This window comes from Condylostylus longicornis, unplaced genomic scaffold, assembly GCF_029603195.1.
Source record: "Condylostylus longicornis isolate FDR11 unplaced genomic scaffold, ASM2960319v2 ptg000011l, whole genome shotgun sequence".
NCBI classification, from domain to species: domain Eukaryota; kingdom Metazoa; phylum Arthropoda; class Insecta; order Diptera; family Dolichopodidae; genus Condylostylus; species Condylostylus longicornis.
Window position 1 is genome coordinate 1,525,248 of NW_026577980.1, and position 24,367 is coordinate 1,549,614.

Sequence of the window (24,367 nt, forward strand, 5' to 3'; positions counted from 1 at the left end):
TATGTATAATTCATTGAATGTTCTGAATTTTTTTATAGTAGATCTTTAAAAGTCTTTTATTTGATAAAGGAAATTCTCAATATTAGAATAAAAACAAAGCAATCGTAAAGCAAATGAAAATGTCGTGAAAATATGTGAAAGGGAAAAATGTTGGTTTTTGCTTCACGTTTATAATATTTTTAACGAACAAGAAAATTACAGTAAAAAACTTTATTTGTTTTTAGATGCATAATTCAATAATTTGGTGCTGCCATATTAAAAGATGCGAAATATGTGAAAACGCAAAATAATCTTTAGTCTACTACTTGAATTAGTTGTAAATTGTGTATAGCTAAATAAGCCAAATCCGCTTTAGGAAAACATTTTTCAAAAAACAGCTTTAACAATTTCATTATTTTTAATTATGAGAACATTGAACGCCGACATCACGTTCCTGATTTCACTAATATTTTGAGTAAACACAACAAGGTGATGAATTATTTGTTTCAAAAAATTGTATTGCTATTTACTTGAACCTATCGTTAGATTCATATTTAGATAGACGTTTTCTGTTTTACGGTTTAATTTGATAAAATATAATAATATTATATAGCATGACTGCAATTTTAATGTGATATTGTTCATCCCCTATTCAACTTGGTCGCGTATCAAGTTTTCCAATCGTTAGTGAACTAGTTGATTAACCAATTGATGGTTGAAACTTGGTTGAAGAAAATATTTAAAAAATTTACTTCTTGAAGGAGTAACTTCAAATGTTATATAAAACTACATCAGTAATTTTTTTAAAAAGTGAAATGATAGTGAAGTGTGGGTGGCTATATTAATTAACATGCTCTGCAACGTGTTGAAGGGCAAAGTCTCAATTTTTCGAAATCAGTAATTTAAAAATTTCTTTTGGAATCATATCGCTCTGTCAAAACAGATATATAATTTTCAATACGGTAACACTTTTAATTTTAGTGTAAATTAAATGCCATTTGTTTAACAACAGTATTTGTGCGCCAAAGTATAAGAGCTAGTTGAGAATATTCTAAGTACTTTTTTTTTTTATAAGAAAATTGTTTTACACCTATTGAAACAGTTAAATTAAATAATGTATAAGTACCTAATAAGGAAAAACTTTAAAGATCACTTAAGAATAATGGTAAATAATTAATTTAATTTTATTCCATGAAAAACATTTACTAAAAATAAAGCGATGTTAATAATTAAAATGTTATGTCGAATTTAACTCTTTGAAATAACATGAAAAATTGTAAAGAATTTAAAAGAAATAATAAAGCAAATATTTAAGCGCTTATATAAAAAGTTTTAAGATTAAAATCTAGAAACGATTAGACCGAGTACATACACGGTTTTCATGTGAACATTTAGTAAAACGTCAATGAGTTTTCATAGATTTGTGCAACCGGTTCTGAAAGCAAAAAATTACATTTGTAATAAATATGTACGTAAAATTAAAAAATTTCTAATATTTATCGTAGTACAAAGGAAATATTTTGAAGAACAGGCAATTCTTTTAATTTAAAGTTGTAAACTTCCCGTTTTTCATGCAAGAAATTTTTCTGAGAAATTTGGACTGTATTTAATGATATTGTTTCTATTAATAAAATACTTATGTATACCTATACCTCAAATAATCGCAATCCAAATTTTATTAAAAAAATTCAAATTTAGTTTTTAAGAAAGATTTATGATTTTTTATACAGATGTGTTATTATTTATTCCAAAATTTAAGAAACAAGTGATGTATACATATATTCATATATACATACATTTCTACAATAGAAAGCTAATCGTTTAATATTAAATCTTCAGATGAAGAGTTTTGCGAAACTTTTCAGACTCGGTGGGTCATGTCGATTTCTTCAGGAACGTAAAAGGATCACAATAGTTTTGATATAGAACTATGTAAAGATTCCGAGAGATATTTTTTACATATTTTAATAGACACTGTTGGATAATAAGAAAACGTTGATATATAAACCATAAGCAATGCTGCATTGCTACCCTGGAAGCTGGGATTATTCAAATAAAAATTATTATTTCTCCCAAGGTAAATTTTCTGCTTTCTAATTGCATTTAGCGTGACGAGCTCAACAAGAAAATTAAAACTAGTTATTCTCATTGTTTTTTTTTGTATCGATTTAATCTCAGCAAAAAAACTAAAGATCAAATGTTTACTGTTGCGAGCCGGGGTGATCACTATCGATCGGAGTTGATTTTTTCCTGTGGGTCATATCTTTAAAACCACTATTATAAATACTCTATAATTGTTTAAATGATATATTATTAAGTCACACTTTTCAATCAAAATTAACTTAATCCGTTTTTTACCTTTTTAATGATCACTTACAACCTTTATTCAATTACCACAACAATATACCTCTTCACAAATCTCAAAAGATATTGTTTCTTATTTTGTTTTGTATATAAATTTAATCTTCGTCATAGCAATTTTCTTTTTGGTAATTATTATAACCATGCACGTAGTTATTATCAAGTTATTAACGCATTGTCCTGCCCTCCTCTACACAATGTTGTTAAACAAGTGTAGCTGCGTAAAAAATAAGTAGGTATATAAAACCCAAATTTTCTAAAGACAGATGTCATTTGATGAGTGGAGCATTTAAATTAAATTCACTTTTATATAATAAATACTAAAACACCGTCATTTTAACGAAAATAATCAACAAAACTAGTTCTTCCAGTATACAAACGTATACTTTCATTAAGAAGGAATTCTTTCGGCGATAACGCGCATTAACATTATTGTTTTTTTTGTGTATTAATATTCTTGAAATTATCCTTCTCACGAGTATAATTATCCAAAAAAAATAATCTTACTGTGCTATAAATTGTGCACCTAAGTCAGTTTTATATATTAATATTTGGGATATTAAAGTTAAAGAATCTTCAAGAAAATAAAAAATTATTCACGGAGATAAAAAAGAAATGATGAAAATTAAAGACTTTTTATTTGATTTTCTTATTTTTTAAGCAAAGAAGTAATGAAATTCATTCAAAACAACGAAGAGAATAAATGGTGGTTGGTTGCTGCTTTGTTTGTATTTGTATAAGAATTGGTTTTTGAAATAAGGCGTCACAACAATTTTCAATTCAAATCCAATTTAAGATAATATGAATATTTCCAAAATCTTAACTTAACAGCCTCAACTAAACTCGACAACATTACTGTCATTTAAAACAAAATTTCATACAAATAAAAATATGAATTAAAAATTGCATAAGAAATAAGTTACAATAAGAAATGAATAAGCATAAGAATGGAATGTGGTCAATCAGAATCTGGCTGGAAGATTAAAAAACAAAAATGATGTTCCCTAAAAAAAAAATAATAAAAACAAGCTCAAGAATAATGACTCATAAGATATCTGAATGTCTCCTCTCCTCACGTTAAAAATATTTTTTTTAATGATTCCTTTTCATTTAAGGGATTCAATTTTATTCTTTTCTTGTTTATTATTAGCAATTTTATAATAAAATTTTATTTTTTATTCGATTATTGAAATCGATTTTTTTGTAGGGAGTCAAAAAACGAGTGAAAGAAAATGAATGTGATAAAAATTCGGTTATAAAAAAATTGAATTAATATTATTATAGTTTTAAGATGTGCCGGCATTGTCAAAATATTTAAAATATTAATTATATATATGATAATGAAATTACATATTTATGAACGCATAACTGATGTACTCGAAATAAATTTGGACTTAAAGCGGAATAATTGCGAATAAATTTGGACTAATAAGCGGAATATATACAAATATTAAAGTAGTATAAATTTAAAGTAGAAGTTATATCATGCATTCCTAAAGTACGTTGTAAGAAACGAACCCTTTTTTGTTTTTGTAATACACCGGATATTTTGTATACATTTATGTATATTTAGCTTTCCTAATAATTCCAGAAGAATTAAGGGTACATATTTAACTTGTTAACGCTATTTAGTATGCAAAATATGTTATGTATAAGAGTAATAAATAATTTTCAGCAAAACATGCTTACTAAGTCATCTACGGGGATAACTATCCGTAACTGCTCCTCTCAACCATTTCTTTATACAAGGTAATATAATTACTGTTGTATTTGGGAGAGTGACTCCTTCAGATTGTGATATATACCGTTAAATGAAGAGCTTTGTTCTTCCTTTCTTATATCGTTCGAATTTAAACTTTTAGTTTTATAATTATTGAGTTCGGTTTCACAGAAATTAAAATTCAAATACTTTTTATTTTGTTAGACTCTTATTAACTTTGTTATCGAATTGTAAAATATTTCAACACAAAAGTTTAAGAATATTTTTTTGATTTTAAGCAATTTTATGGATAAATTTTAATGAATAAAATTTCAAATATAATTTTTACGTGTCCATATGTATTTTAGTTTGTGCTCTTAAAATTCTTTACATTATTTATTATGATATTTTGAGGCGCCGACAAAAGCCCATCACCATCAAAGTCATTATCATTTTTTATCTCTTTACAAAACTATTCCTAACCTAACAGTTTTGTAGTACTTAAGTACATAGTATCTTAAAATTTTATACACAACAACAGGTACAAAAAACAGACCACCAAAATGTCATTAAGAAAAAAATTTTGAAAATCATATTTTTTTCATGAAAGGAATTTTTCAAAGAAGAAAACACCTCTAAGGAAGAAAATGCAGAGAAAGAAAGATGAGAAATTTTGATAAAGATGCAATGGTGATGATGATGATGTACTCTACCTAAGCAAACATTAACCTTAAAAATATAAAAACAATACACAAAAGAGCAGAAGAATAAATTCTAAAACTGAGACGAAAAAGAAATAAAAATTTTTTTCATATTAATTTGAAAAAAAATTTCCTAATTTCAAGGATATGGTTTGCCCTTTAGTATGGAAACTGAAATAAGGAAAAAAAATAAAAAAATTTTATTTAAAGGAAGAGAATTTTTAAATTCTTAGAATTTTATATTATTTCAACAAAACAACATTAGCATTTCTTATATGCTCTCAAACATTAAATCAAAATGTCAAGTTGAAGCCGTTTTCTAAGAAAATTCCTTTGAATATCCGATGAGAAACGCGACGAGAATTTTATATTATGAAATTATTCAATTTGTCCAAGAGGACTTGTAAAACATTTTAATAAAAGAAATATTTTATCTTTTCTTCAAAATAAATTTTATCATATAAGTCTAATGTAATCCATTAGTATTTTCTTTTAGGGCTAGAGTATTGGTGTCATCTTTTAGCATACAAGGGTGTTTATTATTCGATTAAATATGACTTAAGTGTATCAGCTGATCTTGCTCTAATCCATACTGAAATTCAGAAGTTGTTCAGTACAATTACGAAAGAAAAAATTCCAAATTTTCTTTAAAATTGCAAAATACGGGAAAATCTTTCAAAAATTGCACACTTATATGCAAACACATCGTACATCATAATACTGACGTACGGTCTAGAATACAATTAGCATGTTAATAAACGAATACCCTTCAATTTCCCACACTTTACTTTAACTATATTCTGTTTTTTTAGTCTGCATTCCAATACCGATTAGAATTCATATACATACATATAATAAAAGGTCAACACATCAAATTAAATTTATTACGTTGAATTGGCCGAATTCTTAATGTTTTAAAGCGGGACAGTTTATTCTTATTAATTTCTATTTATATTGTATAATGATGGTATAGGTTAGTTTATTTTAGGTTGACGCGGCTATCCCTTTGTGATACCGCTCGATCTCCAATATCAATTGAACCAGCCACAGTCTTTTATAAACTGGTTTAAATCCCTGGTACTTACATCCGACAGGTCCGTGTTGCATTTTCCCATCTCCTCACGGTTTGCTCTATTGCCGCATTATGTAGCAAAAAATTGCACGTACTCAAAGGCATCCCCAAGTTCCCGTTTTCAAGTAAGACCAAAAGTCGTTTCATGTATTCTATAAGAATGATTCAACAGCCATTTTAAGTTTTTTTAAAACTATGTATATGGTCACCTATCAAAATTAGTTCTACAAAAATATACAACCATAAAATATAAAATTTAATTTTTCTGTAATTCACTACATATAGTCATATACCGTCTGTTAGTTCAACACCTATTGAAATTGCCGAAGGTATATATAACAAATTAATAAAATAAATGAACGGGAGACAAAAGATATAAGAGAACGGTAATAAATCTCAGTCCAATGCTAAATTTTACATCCCTTTCATTTTTTTATTTAAAAAGTTTTCATTGTTTTTTTTTTTCACTAATTTTTGTTTTAAAATTAAATCTTACCGGTTAGTTTTCAGCCAAAATAAAATGATGATGATAAAAAAAACATTTCGTTTTGGTATTTTCGCATTCTTCTTTATTACCATGTGAAAAAATGAAGTCCAAGGCAATATTATGTATGCTGAACCTACATATATATAAAAATAACATACAAAACATATACAAAACACATTACTTACGTACAAGCAATCGAAAGGCTTTAAATAAAATTTAATTCGCTTATTTTTTTTTTACTAGCTTGCCATTCTTTTTTTATATTTTGGTAATGGTTGTAATCAACAAGTTTAAAAAAGAGACCCTGAGATTTAAGGAATTCTCTTGGAAAATCTTAAAAACTTTCTAGAGATTAAAGGTAGACGTAGTATGGCTTTAAAAGTAGAGAAATTATAACATTTAAAGAACAATAAAAAATAATCAAAAGTTTCATCTTACTGAAATTCATCTTGTATATAGCGTAAAGAGATGAAAAGAATACAGACCATTTAACTGAACGAAGAATTGTGGGGAGGACCACCAAAGAAGAAATTTGAAATGATTGAGATTGATAATGACTTGTGATATTATTGTTAATTTTATTTTTTTTTTTAGTCGTTATTGTATTGTTACCAATTGCCAATTTAGGAGGCAATAATAATGTATTGGATGCGAATTTGTTAAAATGCGCGAAAGAACGAAGAAAAAAAATTTTCGAAATTTGTTTTTTTTCGAATTTGAATTCGTTTCGCAATTACATACATAAATCAATAAAAATGCAAATTTTTTTTTTTTTTTTTATAAAAAAAAACCTAAAAAAATTATTTTTATTTGAGGGCTTTATAAAGTGACTTCAGTTGCTTAAAAGAATCTTCATCTAAAATTGTTCTTTTTAAGACTTTTTTTGTTGGTTTTTGTTTTTTAATTTGCTCTTCGTCTTCATGTTGTTGATTGTTCTCTACGTTCACCTTTTCTTGTTTTTCACTTTTTGGACCCAAAAATTTAATAATTTTTTTATTTTCTTTTAATAATTTCTTTTTAGTTCTTGATTGTTGTTGCCAAAATGGTAATTTATCTATGATTGTTGGTACATCTTTACTTTTAACTTCTCTTTTATCAATTGAATTGTCTGAATCAAGTGATTGTGTATAAGTTTGTGGTCCAAGTTCAAAAAGAAATTGTACATCAGAATTTTGATTATTTCGGAAACCAAATCCAAAGCGTGAATCTGTACCTAAAATTAAAATTAAATTTTAAAGTTAAAATAATTTTTAATTGCTTGCATTAAAAATGCTTAAATAATAAAATAAATTTTTAAATCTGATTGAATTCGGAGCGTAAAAACATTTTGACAGTCAAAATTGAAATGTTTTCTGTTATTTTTCGTTCGTTTAATGTCATCAGGCCTTTTCTGTCATCACACACCCTGTATAAACGCAGTTCTTTTATTATAAGTAGCTGTTATAATTGAATTTACTGTTTTACAAATTAAGAAAATTCAATAAAAGTGTGACAATGACCCAATATTAAAGTATTAAGCAAATACAATAAAATAAATAAACACCAATTTGGCTCAATAAATTTGAATTGAATTTTGGAAAATATTTATTTTTTTCTAAATGAATTTATGCATTTTAAATAACCATTTTTATCTTAATAAAATTTCATAAATAATTTATAAATTTATGTTTTTTTTTATATTACACCCACCCCATCATACCGAAAACAAGTCAGACAAACAAAATATTTAAGTTAATTGTTTCGCAGTAATCAACAGATTTAACTAAAATTTTCCATCTTATTAAAAATTATCTATAAAATGTAATAAAACTTCTGGCTACTTAAACAATGTGTGATAAAAATTAAATAAAAAAGAGCTTAAAAGAGTCATAGTCACTCTATTCTCTTTTATAATTATTTTCTCCAAAATTGTGGAGACTTTTTTTTTTAAATTGAAATCTCGAAATTGATTTTGGATTACCTGTTTTGATTAATTTTTCTCTATATATAACATTAAGTAAATGAACTTAAAACCACGTTAATTTTTTTTAGTTTAAATTAAAGTTCAAGGTTAAATTTAAAACTTTGACATACATACGGTAAAAAAAAATGTAGGTAACACTGTTTAATGCATATTCAATGTTGTCATATTATTTTATAGTAAAATTTTTTGCGCTAAGGAAACTCAATAAAAATTTTCGGTAGCCGAATAACAATAATACTTAATTAGATAAAGTTTATGAAAATTGTTAATATATGCGACGAAACTGTGATAATGATTGATGATTAATGATTTTTTTTATTAAAATTTAAATAAATTTGTAAAATTTACTAAAATGATAAAATGTTTTTTTTTATGACTATCATTTAGGTAAATTTACAATTAATTTACATTCATTCGGGTATATTCAATGAACTGAATTCATTTTATTATTATGCAAAAATCATAATTATTGTAAATTATGATGAACTCCATTGAGTGGTTAATCATCGTATCAAATTTAATTTTTTTCAATGTTTTCATGAAAGAAAATAATCTAACATAGGTTTTGAACTTCAGACAATGGCGTTCTATTATTTATTTGTTTGATATGAATTGGAAACAAAATCAAACTTTTATCAATCTTTTGATGAATGAAATCAAACAAATTTCATGAACAATGTTTAATAGTGAAATTCTTACTTATAATAAAACTTTACAAACAAGCAACCTCTTCAAACCTGAGATTATTCTCAATTATACAACATAATATGTTATTCCAAAAATTTATTTTTCATGACAAATTTTTTGCATGATGGTAGTATAGTAATACTTTCAATATAAAAAATTTTCAATTGTTGGTTCAATTTAAAAGTTTCTCTAAATTTTTGTAAACATAATTGGGCGCCTCTAAATATAATGAGTATCACATGATAATAAAAAATTAAAGTTAAATCTAATTGGGTTGCTTTTTTAAATAAAATTATTAAATTGGTAATAAAGGTTTTTTTCGATTTCAAGTCAAACTTCATTAAAAAATTTCAAATTATTAATGATGAAGCAATAATTGTCCTCACATAGCGTCACTTGATAAAATCAATTCAGTTTAAAAAAAAAATATTTTATTAAATCATTTGATTACTCACTATGCTAGCGAAGTGTTTTTTCTCAACTAATGTGTATTTTCAATAAGTATGCAAAATATGCTTGAAGAAATTTTGAAATTAAAAACAAAATCTCATATACACAGGTATAACTGAGACAAAAGTTGATTATGTGCGATGCATGACAGATGATTAATCATAAGAAATTAAAAATTTGAAAACGATTAGATTTAGTGACCTGCATATTATATTTTTAGTTTTATGTTAAAAAAGAAAAGATATTAAAACATTAGAAACTATTAATTTTTGGCTATCATTTCTCACAAATTAGAGAATTTTAAATTTTTGACATCTTCTTTTACTCCGATTTTGTGATTTGAAATGGGTACGTGATCATCATTATCAGATTTGTTAATAAATTTATTTGTGAAAAGTTCAAGGAAAACTTTAATATTTTGAAATTTATGTCAAAGAATTGAAATATTTAATATTTTAAAATCACTCACTTGACTATGTTCAAATCAAAATTTAACTTCTAAATTTTTAGCAAAAATTTGGGTTTCTTTTTTTTAAAAATTAAGGTTAATTTGTGAATTTGAATATCTTAATCTTTATAGGAACTAAAACAAAACAACGGACAGGAGAAAGTGTAATCAACATAATGAAGCAGGAACAGCTTTTGGCTGATTGCAACCGACATGGAGAAGCAGCCAGATATCCATAGCGGCAAATTTAAGAATATTCCGGTTCTGTGTAAAGTGGGTTCTGTTGCACGACAACGAAACTTGGCTAATATCAAAATCGATCAGCTAGATGTTGGAAGTATTTATCAATGGATGTCTCAAAATAATATGCCTAATATTTCGGCCAACATATATAAGCAACGAAGACCTTTGGATAACAAGAAACGAGAAACTGTAAACAAATAACTTGAAGAAAGTGGAAATAGATCGAACATACTCTAAGAAAACCCGCCAATAATATCATTAAAATGAGCTTGGAGTGGAATATATAAAGTTAAAGAAAAACCTGGAAGTCAGAACTGGGAAAATCACGTCTAGCATCTAAGCAAGTCAAGCAATTAGCAAAAAATTAAATGAGTTGGAGATGTCAAGTGCAAGCCCTATGTACACAAGAGGAGTAAGAGAAAACAAAAGAGAAAAAGTAAGATTCGAGACTGAAGTTAGAGAATTTCTCGATTCTCAAAACACCGTCTCTCCTCTTGGAAAAGAGACTAGCTGTTGCATCATCAAATGAGGAAATATCTAAAAAATATTTTCGGGAACTTCTGTGAAGGACTTCTGGAATTCGTAAAGGGTTTTGTGTGATTTTAAGGTATGTTTATATACAAAGTCATACATGCCTGTACTTCTTTAAGTTATTTAAAAATTTGCATTTCCCTTTTACTAAATTTCGAAAAAAAATTGCTAAAACAATTTCACATATCGAGTTTTGGGAAACGGAAAATCTCTTACTGTTGGAGAAATGTAATTAAGCAATTTTTATCCCGATTTCTATCAGCCGGCTCAAATTTTATATCTATGTAGGTTTCCTACGTGGATGCAAGAAAATTATTAATTTCTTTACATCCATAGGTATGAACCGGGTCTCAGAACCGCCCTTTTGTTACGGAATTATCTTAAACATAGGATTTTGGAACTAAAATTGGATCTTATCAAATCAGTGAAGTATATGTACATATATGTACATTGTACGTAAATCAAATCACATTTAGACTTACCTTTCTTAAACATTGGTATAGTTGACAATATTAAACTAAGAAAGGATGTAAATTCTTCTGGAAAAATTGTATCGATGCATGTTCCTAAAAAGAAATCAAATGAATTTTAATTAAAGATTCTGACAGGATAATCTAAATTTCAATTAAATTTATTCTATGGGCTATTTAGTAACATTCTATGAGTGTGCTAAAACTATAAATAATATTTTCAAATTTTATTAATACAAGTTGCGTGATTAAATCATTTAACTTACCAAAATTACACAGCATCAGCAAGGAAATTAAAACAACTATTAGAGAATTTTTCATTTTTTGTAAATATGAAAACTTATTTGTTAAAAATTAACTTTTTTATAAAATAACTTTGAATTATTAATATTATTTTCAAGTAATTAACAACAATAAATCACAATATTAACAAAAATCAATTAAATTCAATCAAATTAATTGAAATTATTTTAAAATAATAAAATTAAGTAATAAATAATTATTTTTTTCACAATATTGAAATTTTTTTACTCTTATATTAAAATAAATTTTTAAAATTTTTAAATTTAGTTAAACACAGTTTTATATTAAACCGGATTGTTGTTTATCAGTTCAATGTTTAAAAGCAACTAAACATATAAATTGGTAAAATTTAATTGACCTTAACCACACATAATCTTAAAAAAAAATATCATAAAAAAATCTCCAAAAATTTTGATAGCTCCATTCCATATACATAGTTAACATACTATTTTTCTAGCAACACATACATACGTCCAAACATATAAGTTGTGTTTACAGCAAATAACATTCAGTAATGCTACACAATGCAAAACATTTCAACGAAATTATTGACATATTAACGTTAAAAATTTACTGCAGATTTTAAAAAAAGAAGAAAAATTATTTCTTCAGCAAATCATATGATCTACAAAAATGAAAAAAAATAATATAAAATAATTTTCCAATTGACCTACAAGCATACAAGAAGAGAGAGAGAAAAAAATCACCAAGTTTTAACGCAAAAACACCGGTATAACACGAATTCCATTAGTGTACGGTAATATTGGCGGTATTTCGATATGTGCATAAGCCGTTTAACATAATATTTATTAAAAATTATTTAAAAACTATTAATTTATTTTTGTTTGTTTCTCAGTCAACTTAAAATATTGCTATTTTTTATATTTTTAATTTTAAAAAATTTTTAACAAAATTTTTTATTATTTTCATTTAAAAAGATATTTCATACCGCACGAAATATTTGTAAATTGTTGTAAAAAAAATATATTATTTAAAAATTACTTTTGTTTGTAAATAAAAATTTTTCTTGTGAATTTTTACTTATTGTGAAACAGTTATAATAAAAAATTAAGTTATGAGTACTTAAATTCGGTGGTTGAAAGAAGTTGTTGATTGAAAGTAATGAAATTGAAAGTGACCTTTCAGCAGAAATTTTATTGCTTAAAGAAAAAAAGAAAAAAAATAAATTGCAGGGATAATTATGAGAATTTCAATTTGGTATTGAAATTAAAAATTTATGATAGTTTTCATAAATTCAAATATCGAGCATGTTTTTTAGTATACGCATACACATGCATGTGTTAACTAAAGTTGTACTTAAATTGGCACAATTTTTAAAGACTTTTAATATATTTATACTAATGCATTTTAAATTTGCAGATTTGTTAATTTTTCAAGAGAAGCGAATGGAAGAAGAACACATCTCCACATTGGCCAAAATGATTAACTCAAACAGCATTTCCCGAATGCTTAGAAAACCGGATCCAAAACGGTGATAGCCAGTACCGAGCAATCGTAAAGAATGATCCAAAAAATCTGCACAAGGCGGGAGTCTGATTATTCGGGTTCATGCAGATGATATTGTATAAAGTAGTGCTTTAAAAAAAAAATTCAATAGACACTTCCTAAGCGTGATGGAAAAAACACCTTTGCATGATGACACCCCTTTGTATCCCGTAAGTGAAGGTTGCATTCTGTCCCAAATATGTAGGAAGTCCTAATCCTCAGGAAAGAAGAATGCAAACCACAAAAGGCAGCGGCCACCTGAAGAAGTTTCAAATCTATCATTTTAGCATAAAGGCAACCACATTGTCGATTGTGGCCAGGTACCCAAATGTGCTGATGCCAATTCCACAAGTGCAGTATGGCAGATCCACACCAACTTGGGATTACCGCCCTATTGTCCCGTGGATATAATATACGGTACGATTTTTGTACTCCTTTTCCAATTTGATATTGAGATTTTTATTGCATGCATTTCGGTCTGGAAATAAATGCGGGCGATATTCGAAACCATATCAACAGGGTAGAGCGAATTTTAAACCTCTGTCGATTTGTGTAGTTTCGAAAATAACGAAGTTAGTTAACGAAATTTCATTCTACAATAAAATATGAGTATTATTTTAAATCATTATTTTTATGAAATTTAACAATTAAATTGAATTAGCTAGATGACGGACTGCCATGCAATTAATAAATAATAAAAATTTCAAAATTATTAACTTTGATTACTGTATGTGTGTACATAAAGTTATTGTGATTTATTAAACATCGGGATAATTACTATCAAACCACAAATTAATTAGCTATTCTTCTATTTAAACACATTTCTCATTTATCGTACATCTTGTGTCAAAATAGCAAATATATTAATCATATCAATGGTGCTGACTGGCATATTACAGAAATATTTTACAAAAGTTATTTTAGTGTTTCTTTTTACGTGCGTATAGAGGTGATTATTTATTTGTAAGGCAAGATTATATTTTTTATTATTTTTGCGAATCAAAAACATTGAATATTTTTAATATTTACTATGTACATACATACTTACACCCAATAGGTATACTCGTATAATTTATTTTGAATAACGAATAATAATAGATCACCTCAGGGTAAATAAGCAAAACTATGCAATATTAACTTCTAGTAAAAATTATTTTGTTATTAGTGTGTGCTTTTTTGTTGTTGTAGCCATGTGTACACACCTTTTACATCATGTTAAAAACATTATTAGTTCAAAAACTTGGAAAATTTTATAATGAAACTTTAAATTAAATGCTATTTTGATGTGAAACATGAAATATTATTCATTTTTAAGCATACTTACGTTCAGCAAAAAAAAATACAACGAGCAAAATTTATTTGTTACATAAAAATATTAAATTTTGTAATTCGAAGACCCTAAAGTTTATGAAATCAATTATTAAGTTAGTTATTTTTATTATTTTTAATATTATATTTCAAAAAATTTAATAAAAATTTTTAACATGACATTTTACAATGTTTTGCAGTAGCATTGTATTACGAAGGGAAGTAAAACAACACCTTAAATATTTTGAAATTGAAAACATTTGAAATTTAAAAATTGTTGTTGTTATTTGCTAATTATGGACTATGTTATTGTTATTTGCTAATTATGGCATTGGCATACACAAATAATAGGAATATTGAGAGAAATAATAAAATTGCAAAATATTTGAGATGGTTTTGGCGAGTCTTTCTCAGTTATTGAGAACTCACGTTCATTTTTCCAGACATTTACTTGCGAACGGGGTAGTACAAGTACGATATGAGCGGAATACAAATAATCATGGCTGGCTGCCGTGGTCGGAGAATAGAAATTAATTTGCCCTTATCTCTCTTCAATAATCTATAATCTACAATCTAACTTTCTTTAATCATTTTCTATAACTACAATCTGGCATTATATTATTAGTTAATAACAAAAATTTTATACATATCTGTAATCAGTTCAGAATAATGCTCACCGAGTAACGTTGATCAATGTAATGCGCTCAGGCGCCAATAAAATAAATTACATATTAATTTTATTAATGTAATTATATTTAAAGTTTTTTTATGAAAACTGTGAATGTACATATATGTATAAGTATGATTGTGTATGCAATACTTTTATTTAAATTTTACTAATTTAAAGTTGTTATAATTATTTGATTATTGTCAGTAAAAAAATTTTATTGAATGTAGGCATGAAATTTTTACATTTTTATTACATATTTTGAATTTTTAGGTATACATAATGAAATTTGATCTTTATTCAACAAATACGGTGCTTCATATTCGTACCATACGGTGCTATTTAAACTTGAAACGGCATTATCGAAATTCAGTTACATGTTTTGTTAAAAAATGTCAAAGTCAAAGAAATTTTCTTAAAAAAATATTTAATATATCAATTATATATTAAAATAAATCAACAAGAACTTATTAAGGAATTCCACTGAATGTTGCAGTAAAATAAATTTATATAGGAGTGTATTTACTTTACATATTAAGGAATAAAGGACTGTAAACAACCTATAATAATTTCTTTTAAAAATTAAAAAATTAAATATTTGTTGGTAACATACCGCGGGAGCAACATTAATTTAAAGATTTTCAAGGTAAATACTTTATTTACTAATAATAAATTGGAATAATTCTAACACCTTATAATGAAAAATTTGAATGTAAGCAAAGCATTTAGAAAAAATTTGGTTTTTTCTTACTCTTACTTGATTTTTTTTAACAATTAAGGTGACAATTTTTGTTATCATTCAATACTTTTTTGATATTTAAAAGGAATTTTGTCTACAAATAACAGAAAATATAGAATAGTAAATGTCTTAAAATACCCCCAGAAATAAAAGTGTAATAATTCAAAAATGCATGATTTTCAGAAATTCTAAAATTGGTTTTGGAATGTATTCTAAAAAGAATATAAGCATAAACAACCGATACACAAATTTTCAGATTTTGGATCCTGCCAAAGGGGTAGTGATATAAGGGGTAAACTTTTCAATAATAAAATTGAGTCCTACTAGTCAAGTTTTGTAAGATTACATTATTTTTACAAAACCTCTGGAATAGTTACTTTTAAAATTTAATTAAAATTTTATAGTTCTCAGTTAAGGAATCGGTTGAATATTCAAAATCTTCTTAATTATGCGTTGTAATTCATGTAAAAAATTTGATGTGGTATTTTCATAGTGTTAAATCAGACTACTGACTCTATTATATGCTTTCCAATAAAAATTCGTATCCTATGAATTTCATTTATTTAAACTTTTTTTTTTACTCTTTAAACATTAATTTACTCTTTTGGCTTAAGCCAAATGAGCCGATCATTTCCAAGAATCCTTTTGAAATTTGAAATTATAAACAAGAAGTGAAATTATAAACAAGAAGAAAATCCTACCCGAAGCAAAATTCATCATTCATTATAAACTTAGGTAGATAATATTAGTTAGATATTTAGGTCTCACACCATGACGTCTACAAAATAGATAAAAAAAAGTAAAATTCATTGTGTAAAATTATTATGTACAAAAAAATACTGTGTGTATGTGCTATTGCTAATTGTTAAAATTTTAAAATCGCATAGTGATAAAATTAACAACAACTCTTATTTGTTATCGACTTGAAATAGTTGGTCCTGCTTTTTTGTTTGCCAAACTATAGTTTTAAGCTCAGAAAACTTAGTAAAACAGAAGACCAGCAGATCTTCAAAGTTACACAAGTAATTTGAGATAGGAAATTGCTCAATGCCAAATTTTCTGACTTTCTTAAAGTTCGCCAATGTTAAACTTTGGTTCTCTCCACGAAGTCCTCCACAATTTATTAAAATATACGGAAATGACATGATGATATCCTACAGTAAGCTATATAAACTTCATATCTTCTATGTCTACAATTAGTGAGCAAAAGTGAATAAATTCCATTAATAAATAGTTCTTGGTAATGAATCCAGGTTACTTGTTAGCTATATACTTCCATAATTACACAACAAAATATTGATTCCTCTTCGCATGAATTCAAAATATAACACTAAAAAAAGAAAAAGAAGAAAAAGTATATAAGAAGAACAAAAGGACAATGGAAAATAAAAAAGTTATGAATGATCTTCCTGTCGGCGTCTGTGGTTCTATATGAAAAAAAAATTCCTTCTAACAAAAAACACTTAGCCACAGCAACAGCAAGAACAGCACAATAACAAGAGCAGAAGCAGAACAACAATAAATAAATAAAATTGGAATTTTTTCAGAAGAAAAATTCCTTCGAAACAATAAAACTGAAAAAAAAAAGCAAAAAAGGAAAATTCCCACAGGATTTTTGATGTTACTTATGCCTTGCCTGCTTTTATATGCTTTGGTTTTTTCATATTTGAGTATAAATTTATTAAAATATCAAAAAACAATTTTTTTTTTGTTATCTCTAGGTAGAATGTGCCTTATTTTTAGGTTATGTTAAAGATAGATATAATTTGTTCAATAAAATATTAAAGAATTCTAATTAGATATTTATCGCGTGTGTTGCTTGGTCTTTTAAAATATGGAAAACTAAATTTTATTGATAGGAATAATGTAAGGTATGTGAACTTTTCGTTTAATTATAGATTTTATGAAGTATTTGTAAAAGAAACATTTGGGACACAAAGACGATGTTGAATTTTAAACAGGAAAAATTTTAATTTCAAAAATTTCTGCGAAATTATCATTGACTTAGAATTATACCAAAATTACCTAATGAGTTTAATACGTGTTAATAATTGTATTTTTTTTTTCAGCTTAATATTGGTCAAACTTCCAAAATATTATTGGTTCAGAATTGCAACACAATTAACCAGAGTGTTCAATATCATTGGCTTCGAATTGCACCACAATTAACCAGTGAGTTCAATATCATTGACGCAGAATTGTACCAAAATTGTCCAGTGTGTCTAATATGTGCTAATAAGTCGGAGAGTGTGAAAATTTTTGAAAAAAGGAAATTATTTTTTGTAAGTTTTTTTTCAGCTTAAAAATGAGTAAATTTCTGAGAAAATATCATTGGCTCAGAATTGCACTAAAATTAAGCAGTGTGTTTAATATGTGCTAATAAGTCGGGAAACGTTTAAGTTTTTGGAAAAAGGCAAATTATTGTTGAGTAAATTTTTGGCAAATTTTTTTAGCAACTGTTCAATGTGCTGTTTAGCAGCTTATAATGCTCAAAATAATTAAGATGCTCTTAATTAATAACAATATTACTTGAGAGTTTGTTGGACACAAGTGTAATGTTATTCATGTTACACATTTTTAATTATTAAAGAAATCGACTGCCATCTCGATTATTAAGATTGAAATTGAAATTTGAAAAATAACTTTTGTTATCAACTAATTTTTTTTTATTTTAATTTCTTATTCGCACTTAATCCCATCCGGTTTAGTCCTTTGAATTGTAATTTATTTCAAAAGTAATTCTAGTGAAAAACTAATTTTTTAAGTAATTTTACAGAAAAATTATTAGCAAAAAATTTAAAGTAATACACGGTAAAAACAATAGCAGTTCACGAAGACCTCACAAGCCGAACAAAAACCGATTTCAAAATTAAATTTCAGTATATAAGGATCAAACTAACGTATATTTATTTTAAAGGATCAAACAACATAATATTTTCTATTATAAGGAGCGTTTTTATTCTCGTTTGATTGTTTTAAAATTAATTTTAGTTATTCTCAGAATTTTGGATGAGTACCGCAAGTAACAAATTGAAAATTCTGTTTTTTTTTGTTAGTGAAACCGAAAAATAGGATACTTTTTGTTATAAGCCGACGAAAAAACAAAAAAAAAATAAAACAGCCTCCAATAAATTTTAGTAACGTTAAAAAGGATATTAATAATTTTAAAGAATCTGGCAATTTAAGTATAACAAAATTAGAAATTTTTAGCAAAAATTAAGATTAATGAAGAGAATGCACTAAATTCTTATTAATTGCTATTTAAAATAATTTTTTAAATTTAATTTAGGCCGCTTTAACAATGCTGAAACTTTGAATTCAAGAATGATTTTTAAATATTTTAAGAGATTTTTTAAATTTCTCTAAAATTAATAAATACTTAATTTTTCTTATAAAAGTTAAAATGCTATTCGTTGTTTATGGACCCATTTCTATAGGCGAAGTATGTGTGCTAGGCTTAAACGCCTTATTGTTCTATTCATTACCGATTTTTCTGAGATGGAATCTGTTCAGAAGAGATTTCTCTGTTTCGCATTGCATGGTTGAAGTTGGTCTGACCCTCCTAGGTTGCAACCGTATGAAGATAGACTATTATCGTTAGACTTGCAAATGTTGTGCTCACATAGGATAATCGGTGATGTGATTTATAGGATCCGATGACCAATATTTTGGGTGCCTTCAATTCTAATTCTAGTTATTTTGATCTTAGTATTGGTAAGGGTACATGTTAATTAGTTAATCATTAACTGTGGATTATATAATAGTAGTATCCATAGAATAGTGTAACTCTCCATAATTTCCTTTTTCTTCCTTATTAAATGATTACGATTTTGCTGGGCAAACTAATAATAGCATTTTCGGTTTCTAAATGATTGATTTTGATTCTTTCGTGCAATGCTAGTTTGTATGATAATTGATGCTTGGCCTAAGTAATTTATCTAATAAATCTAAATTTAAATAGTACGAGTATGCAAACAATACAGATTTTGCAGTACAGTCATTAAATTATCAATATCGTATTGAAGTGTCCATATTAAATAAATCTTGTGACAAATATTAAGTTTACTTGCATCTGCTTAGTGAAATCAGTTAACGCTGCAATTATCATGAAGTCTTCCGGACACAAAAAAAAAAGTTGATAATTTTTCATGATAGTTGCATGTTGATAATTTTTCGTAAAGGTCAATTGATTCCTAAATGTCTGTTTAAATCCCATATTCAGTTTTCATTTTTATTTTATTTCCCCCTGATTTTGCTTAAATAACTTCAAGAAATCTTTAAGGAAAATTTTCAATTTATTCATTAAAAAAAATTAATTGTTTTTTTTTTTGTTTGACAACAATAAAATTTTGCATTATTTAAAGACTTAAAGGTAAAATTGCAAATGCAAGTTGCAAAAAAAAAAGTCAATCAAGTGCATCTAATTGAATACTTCCTTGAATTACCTTTCCTTTTGTTTTTTTTGCTTCTCTCTGCAACAAATCGTAGTTAAAAACGCCGGTAATGAATGCAATAAATTTTCTTTTATTTCTTTTTCAATGATGTTTCACTTTTTTTTTTTGTGTTTTCATTGTAGTGTGTCAATTGAATATTCAGAACACACACACAATGGTCACGAGAGACCAGAGTAAGAACTAAGAATAAAAGAAAAACCTTTTAAAAATAAGAAACAAAATTTTTTTTTCGAAATTCTCACTTTAGAAAACACCATGGGAACTAAATTTTTTTTTTTTTCACTTTTTTGCATTCATAATTCCAGAAATTACATAAAGAATGGATAAGGAAACAACAAACATTAAAAAACAATAACATTCATTTTTTTTGTCTAAAATATTAAGTTTGTAATATAGCTTGTATGTGTACAAAATGTATGATAAGTCACCTTAAAAAAAAATCTACAAAGAGAAAAAGAAACACTTCATGTTTATGTCATTTAAAAAAAAGGAAAATGAAAATAAGAAAATTTTAAGAGTTGTTAGGAAAACTTTAGGATGTTCTTTACGGCTTTACCGTTAACTTTAAAAGAAAGTACTAACCATGATACTAGGTCAGTAACAGACATTCGACCCTCACCTCCGTAACACATTCCTTGAATTTTTTACAATTCTTGTAAAAAAATTCAATAAAATAGTATTATTACAAAATGCTATTCACACTTGCCGACTTGCAGTCGGCATTTCTGTGATCAAAGGCACTACAAGTATCTCAATCTGAAATTCGCTGATGTAGATCGGCATCCTAATAAATATTATTAATTCCATTTCGTAGTAGAATACTTTTACCCTAGTCTCACTAAAGCAACTCGCATTTTTCGCATGATACAAACCAACTAAACAATAGTTTTGAATTGTTTTGCAACCAAATACATAAATAAAGTACGTCGTGCGTATCAAATGTGTCTCTTGTCGGAAACGCGATTTAATTCATTGTTAGTATTATAAATTTACAAAACGCATTCATAATACCCCAATATAAAAAATTTTTGTATACAGAATTTATGTAAAAAAAATTTTTCTGAACCAACTTAAGAACATTTTACAAGAGTTTACATGGAAATCCGAAATTTATGCAAAAAAAAAAGAAACGATTAAATATTAAAGTAACCTGAGACGTTAATAAAATGTTAAAGAAACAGAAAAAAAAAAAGATCAGGACACAAAAATATTTTTGAGTTTTATGAATTAAAAATCCATAATGTTGTTGGTATTTCTGTTTTTTTTTTTTTTAACATAAACACTTGAATGGAATTTCAAATTATTCTAAAATGGTCATTTATTTTGGTGACGTTATAATTCTTTTTTTTTCCTTAGAAACCACAGATTTAATTCTGTATAAATTTAGTCACTAAATTTCGGGAGTATACTTTTTAAGGTTCAGCTTTTGTATTGGCGGACACTTTCCTCTTTAATTTTCGACTCTGCGGTACTATTTAATTTTTAAGCTCCAGTTTCGTAAGTCATTGAGTTGATTAGGCGGGTGACTATTCTTCCATAGGCTTTTCTTTTATATTAAATATTGAAAGTTATTGATATTTATTGATTATTTTTGGTATATGGGTCTTTTATATTAACATTTTATTTTATAAGATTATATATTAAGCTATATAAGGTATAAATTTTATAACGAGCAGACCAGGGTTTGAACTTGAGATCCTTCAATTTAAAGAACGATGCCTTAACCGCAGCACTATTGTTTAGTTCAACTTCAAATTCATGTGCCTTGGATGTTATTTAGAATTCTTTGGAATTTACAAAATTCTCTAACATAATTTTGATTAAATAATATAAAAAAAGCAATGTGTGACAGGCATCTCCATTACAGCCACCACATTTTATTAGTAAAAATTACAAATATTTCATAAACACATATGTGAAAAAAGGGAACTGCAAAATTAAAACAAAAATTCATAATAATCGCATGTAATTGAATACTTTGAAGACGAAGACACTTTGAGCAATAAAATGTCCGTTTTGTCATTATGAACAAAATTTGTTGCTCTTCACTTATCAATTAGTTTACAAAATTATTATGAATCATGGGTCGGTTACAATGTGCACATAATTGGTGACCGAAAACATAAACTCATATATTGTTATTCATTTAGTAGAATAAACGATCACTTTACTGAATGGTTGAGTTTAAATTTTTTAATATAAAATGAATGCTTTAACAGAACAGAAACCAAATGTTTTTTTTACTGGGTCAACTCATTTCTTGAGAGGATGAGAAAAATGGAAAATTATTAATACGTGATTAAGTTGGAAAAAAACAATTTTTTTTTTTCTTTTTCTGCTTTTTGGTTTATAAGAACGCCACCAAAACCCAGAAAAGGTCTAATATTGAAGAGTTTTGTTTGAACATGTCTACATGTGCGGCCAGTACTGTAACTTATACACAAACATTCTTATGTGGTGTCCTATAACAGTATTTTAAATTGTTACAATGAAGTGTTGATTTTTTTTTTTAGGAATTTATGAAAGGATAAGGAAAGAATAACATTATGGGAAAAAAACGATTAAATAAGGACAATTATTATTAAAGGTTAAAAGAACATTAAAAGGAATTCCTTTTATTTAATGGCATAATAATAGGCGCCACATTGATTTTAAGAGGTGCGATTCAATAATTCTTTTTGGAAGAAAATATTTAAGAATATTTATATACATTTAGCACGTAGAAGGTTTGATTTTATTATTTTAGGATCATTCACAATAGAAGCAGCATACATTGTTATATTGACGTATAAGTGTAAGTAAATATTTTTCATCCGGTTCATTGTATACGTCTAAGTGTTTTGATTTTAAAAATTCGGAACTACATTGGCTACATTAATTTGAAGTAAGATATCTAAATTAGGACTAAGTATAAGAAAACTGCCATTTTGTTTGAATCTCTGATCGTACTAAATTAAACTGAATACACAATAGTACTAAATTAGAACTGAATATTCAAAATAAGAAATCTTTTCCAACGAGCATTTTATTTTTAAACAAATCCTGTTATACACAAGGGTCGTAACTTTCAATAAACTTATATATCAAAATCAGTGATGGGAAACATGACATAAATACGGCTTAAAATCCCTTTATAAGTAGTTCGATTCCGGTTTCATTTCCCTCAATTCTATTAATTTTATATTATTTCCGGAAAAGACCCATAGAGCTATTATAAGCTATGTTATATTTAAAAACGCAAAATTCTCTGGTCTTGTCGTCTCTTCGAATAATTTCTGCGAGGTGCAATTCTCTTACCTATTACCTTAGCCTGAAATACTATACATAAAATTAATTAATATAATTTTTTTTTATTATTTTCAGCTTGAAATTTAAAAACAACCACTTACCTTTGCATCTCATTACTGGTGGCTATATATCACTATGACGAACTCCTGTGTTATTTATCTGTTTAGTACATTCTAGGAAAGTCAATCAATTTGATTTTCTATTGTAATAAAACCCACAATTCATTTCATTTTCAAAATTTTAATATTCTTCTTCCTATAATATTATAAATATCATTATGTCCATTTCTGGAATTCCAAAATTTAATTATATTTATATAAGAATTCATAATAATAATGGAAATTAATAATAATTTTTTTTATTTTAGCAATTCGTGAATCTATAATAAAAGAATAAGAAATATTTTATAAGCACACATGCAATAATGTGACAAATCGCTTTTTATGGAATTTTAAGAATATCAAAGAACCAATAAATTACACTGTAACGATAAATAGAAAACTGTGACTTGAATTTATTAAAAAAAAAATCCTTAGATTTTTTTATTTATCTATGCTAAAGTCAGGGATTTTCATTGTAATTCATAAATTGATATCTTCCATAAAAAAGTATGTATGTATTTATATTGCTTGTATATTGTTATAAGCGTGTTTTTATATTTGAACTCCGATGATTAGAGAACGTATGAATCAAATTTCATTTCTTCTATTGTAAATATTCTCTTGTATACATACATGTATGGTCCCCTTTCTTTCTTATACATACTTTCTTTTTTTTTTGTTCATCAATGAAATTCTTAAATTTATTATTTCGGAACGTCTTCAAAAATACAATTTAAACCTGGAGCGAATATTAAATAACTTCATGAAAAAACACAAAAAATAAAAAATTTCATTCTTTAGAATTATTAATTCTTTATATTTTCATTGAAAAACAAAAAGAATAACTTCTTTTGTATTTAATTATTTTTTTTAAGAGCGTGCACTAAGAATATAAATATGAGTGAACGTA

General features: G+C 26.2%; 1 protein-coding gene across 1 annotated transcript; it reads right to left on the minus strand.

Annotated features, from left to right (window-relative positions):
• Window positions 1–2,180: 2,180 nt before the first annotated feature.
• On the minus strand, window positions 2,181–23,470 carry LOC129619318 (uncharacterized). The gene is made up of 4 exons (XM_055534558.1): window positions 23,458–23,470; window positions 11,104–11,187; window positions 7,370–7,512; window positions 2,181–2,267 (listed from the first exon to the last, which is right to left on the minus strand). The coding sequence occupies exons 1-4, from the start codon at window positions 23,468–23,470 to the stop codon at window positions 2,181–2,183; spliced, it is 327 nt and encodes a 108-aa protein (XP_055390533.1).
• Between the last annotated feature and the right edge of the window lie 897 nt (window positions 23,471–24,367).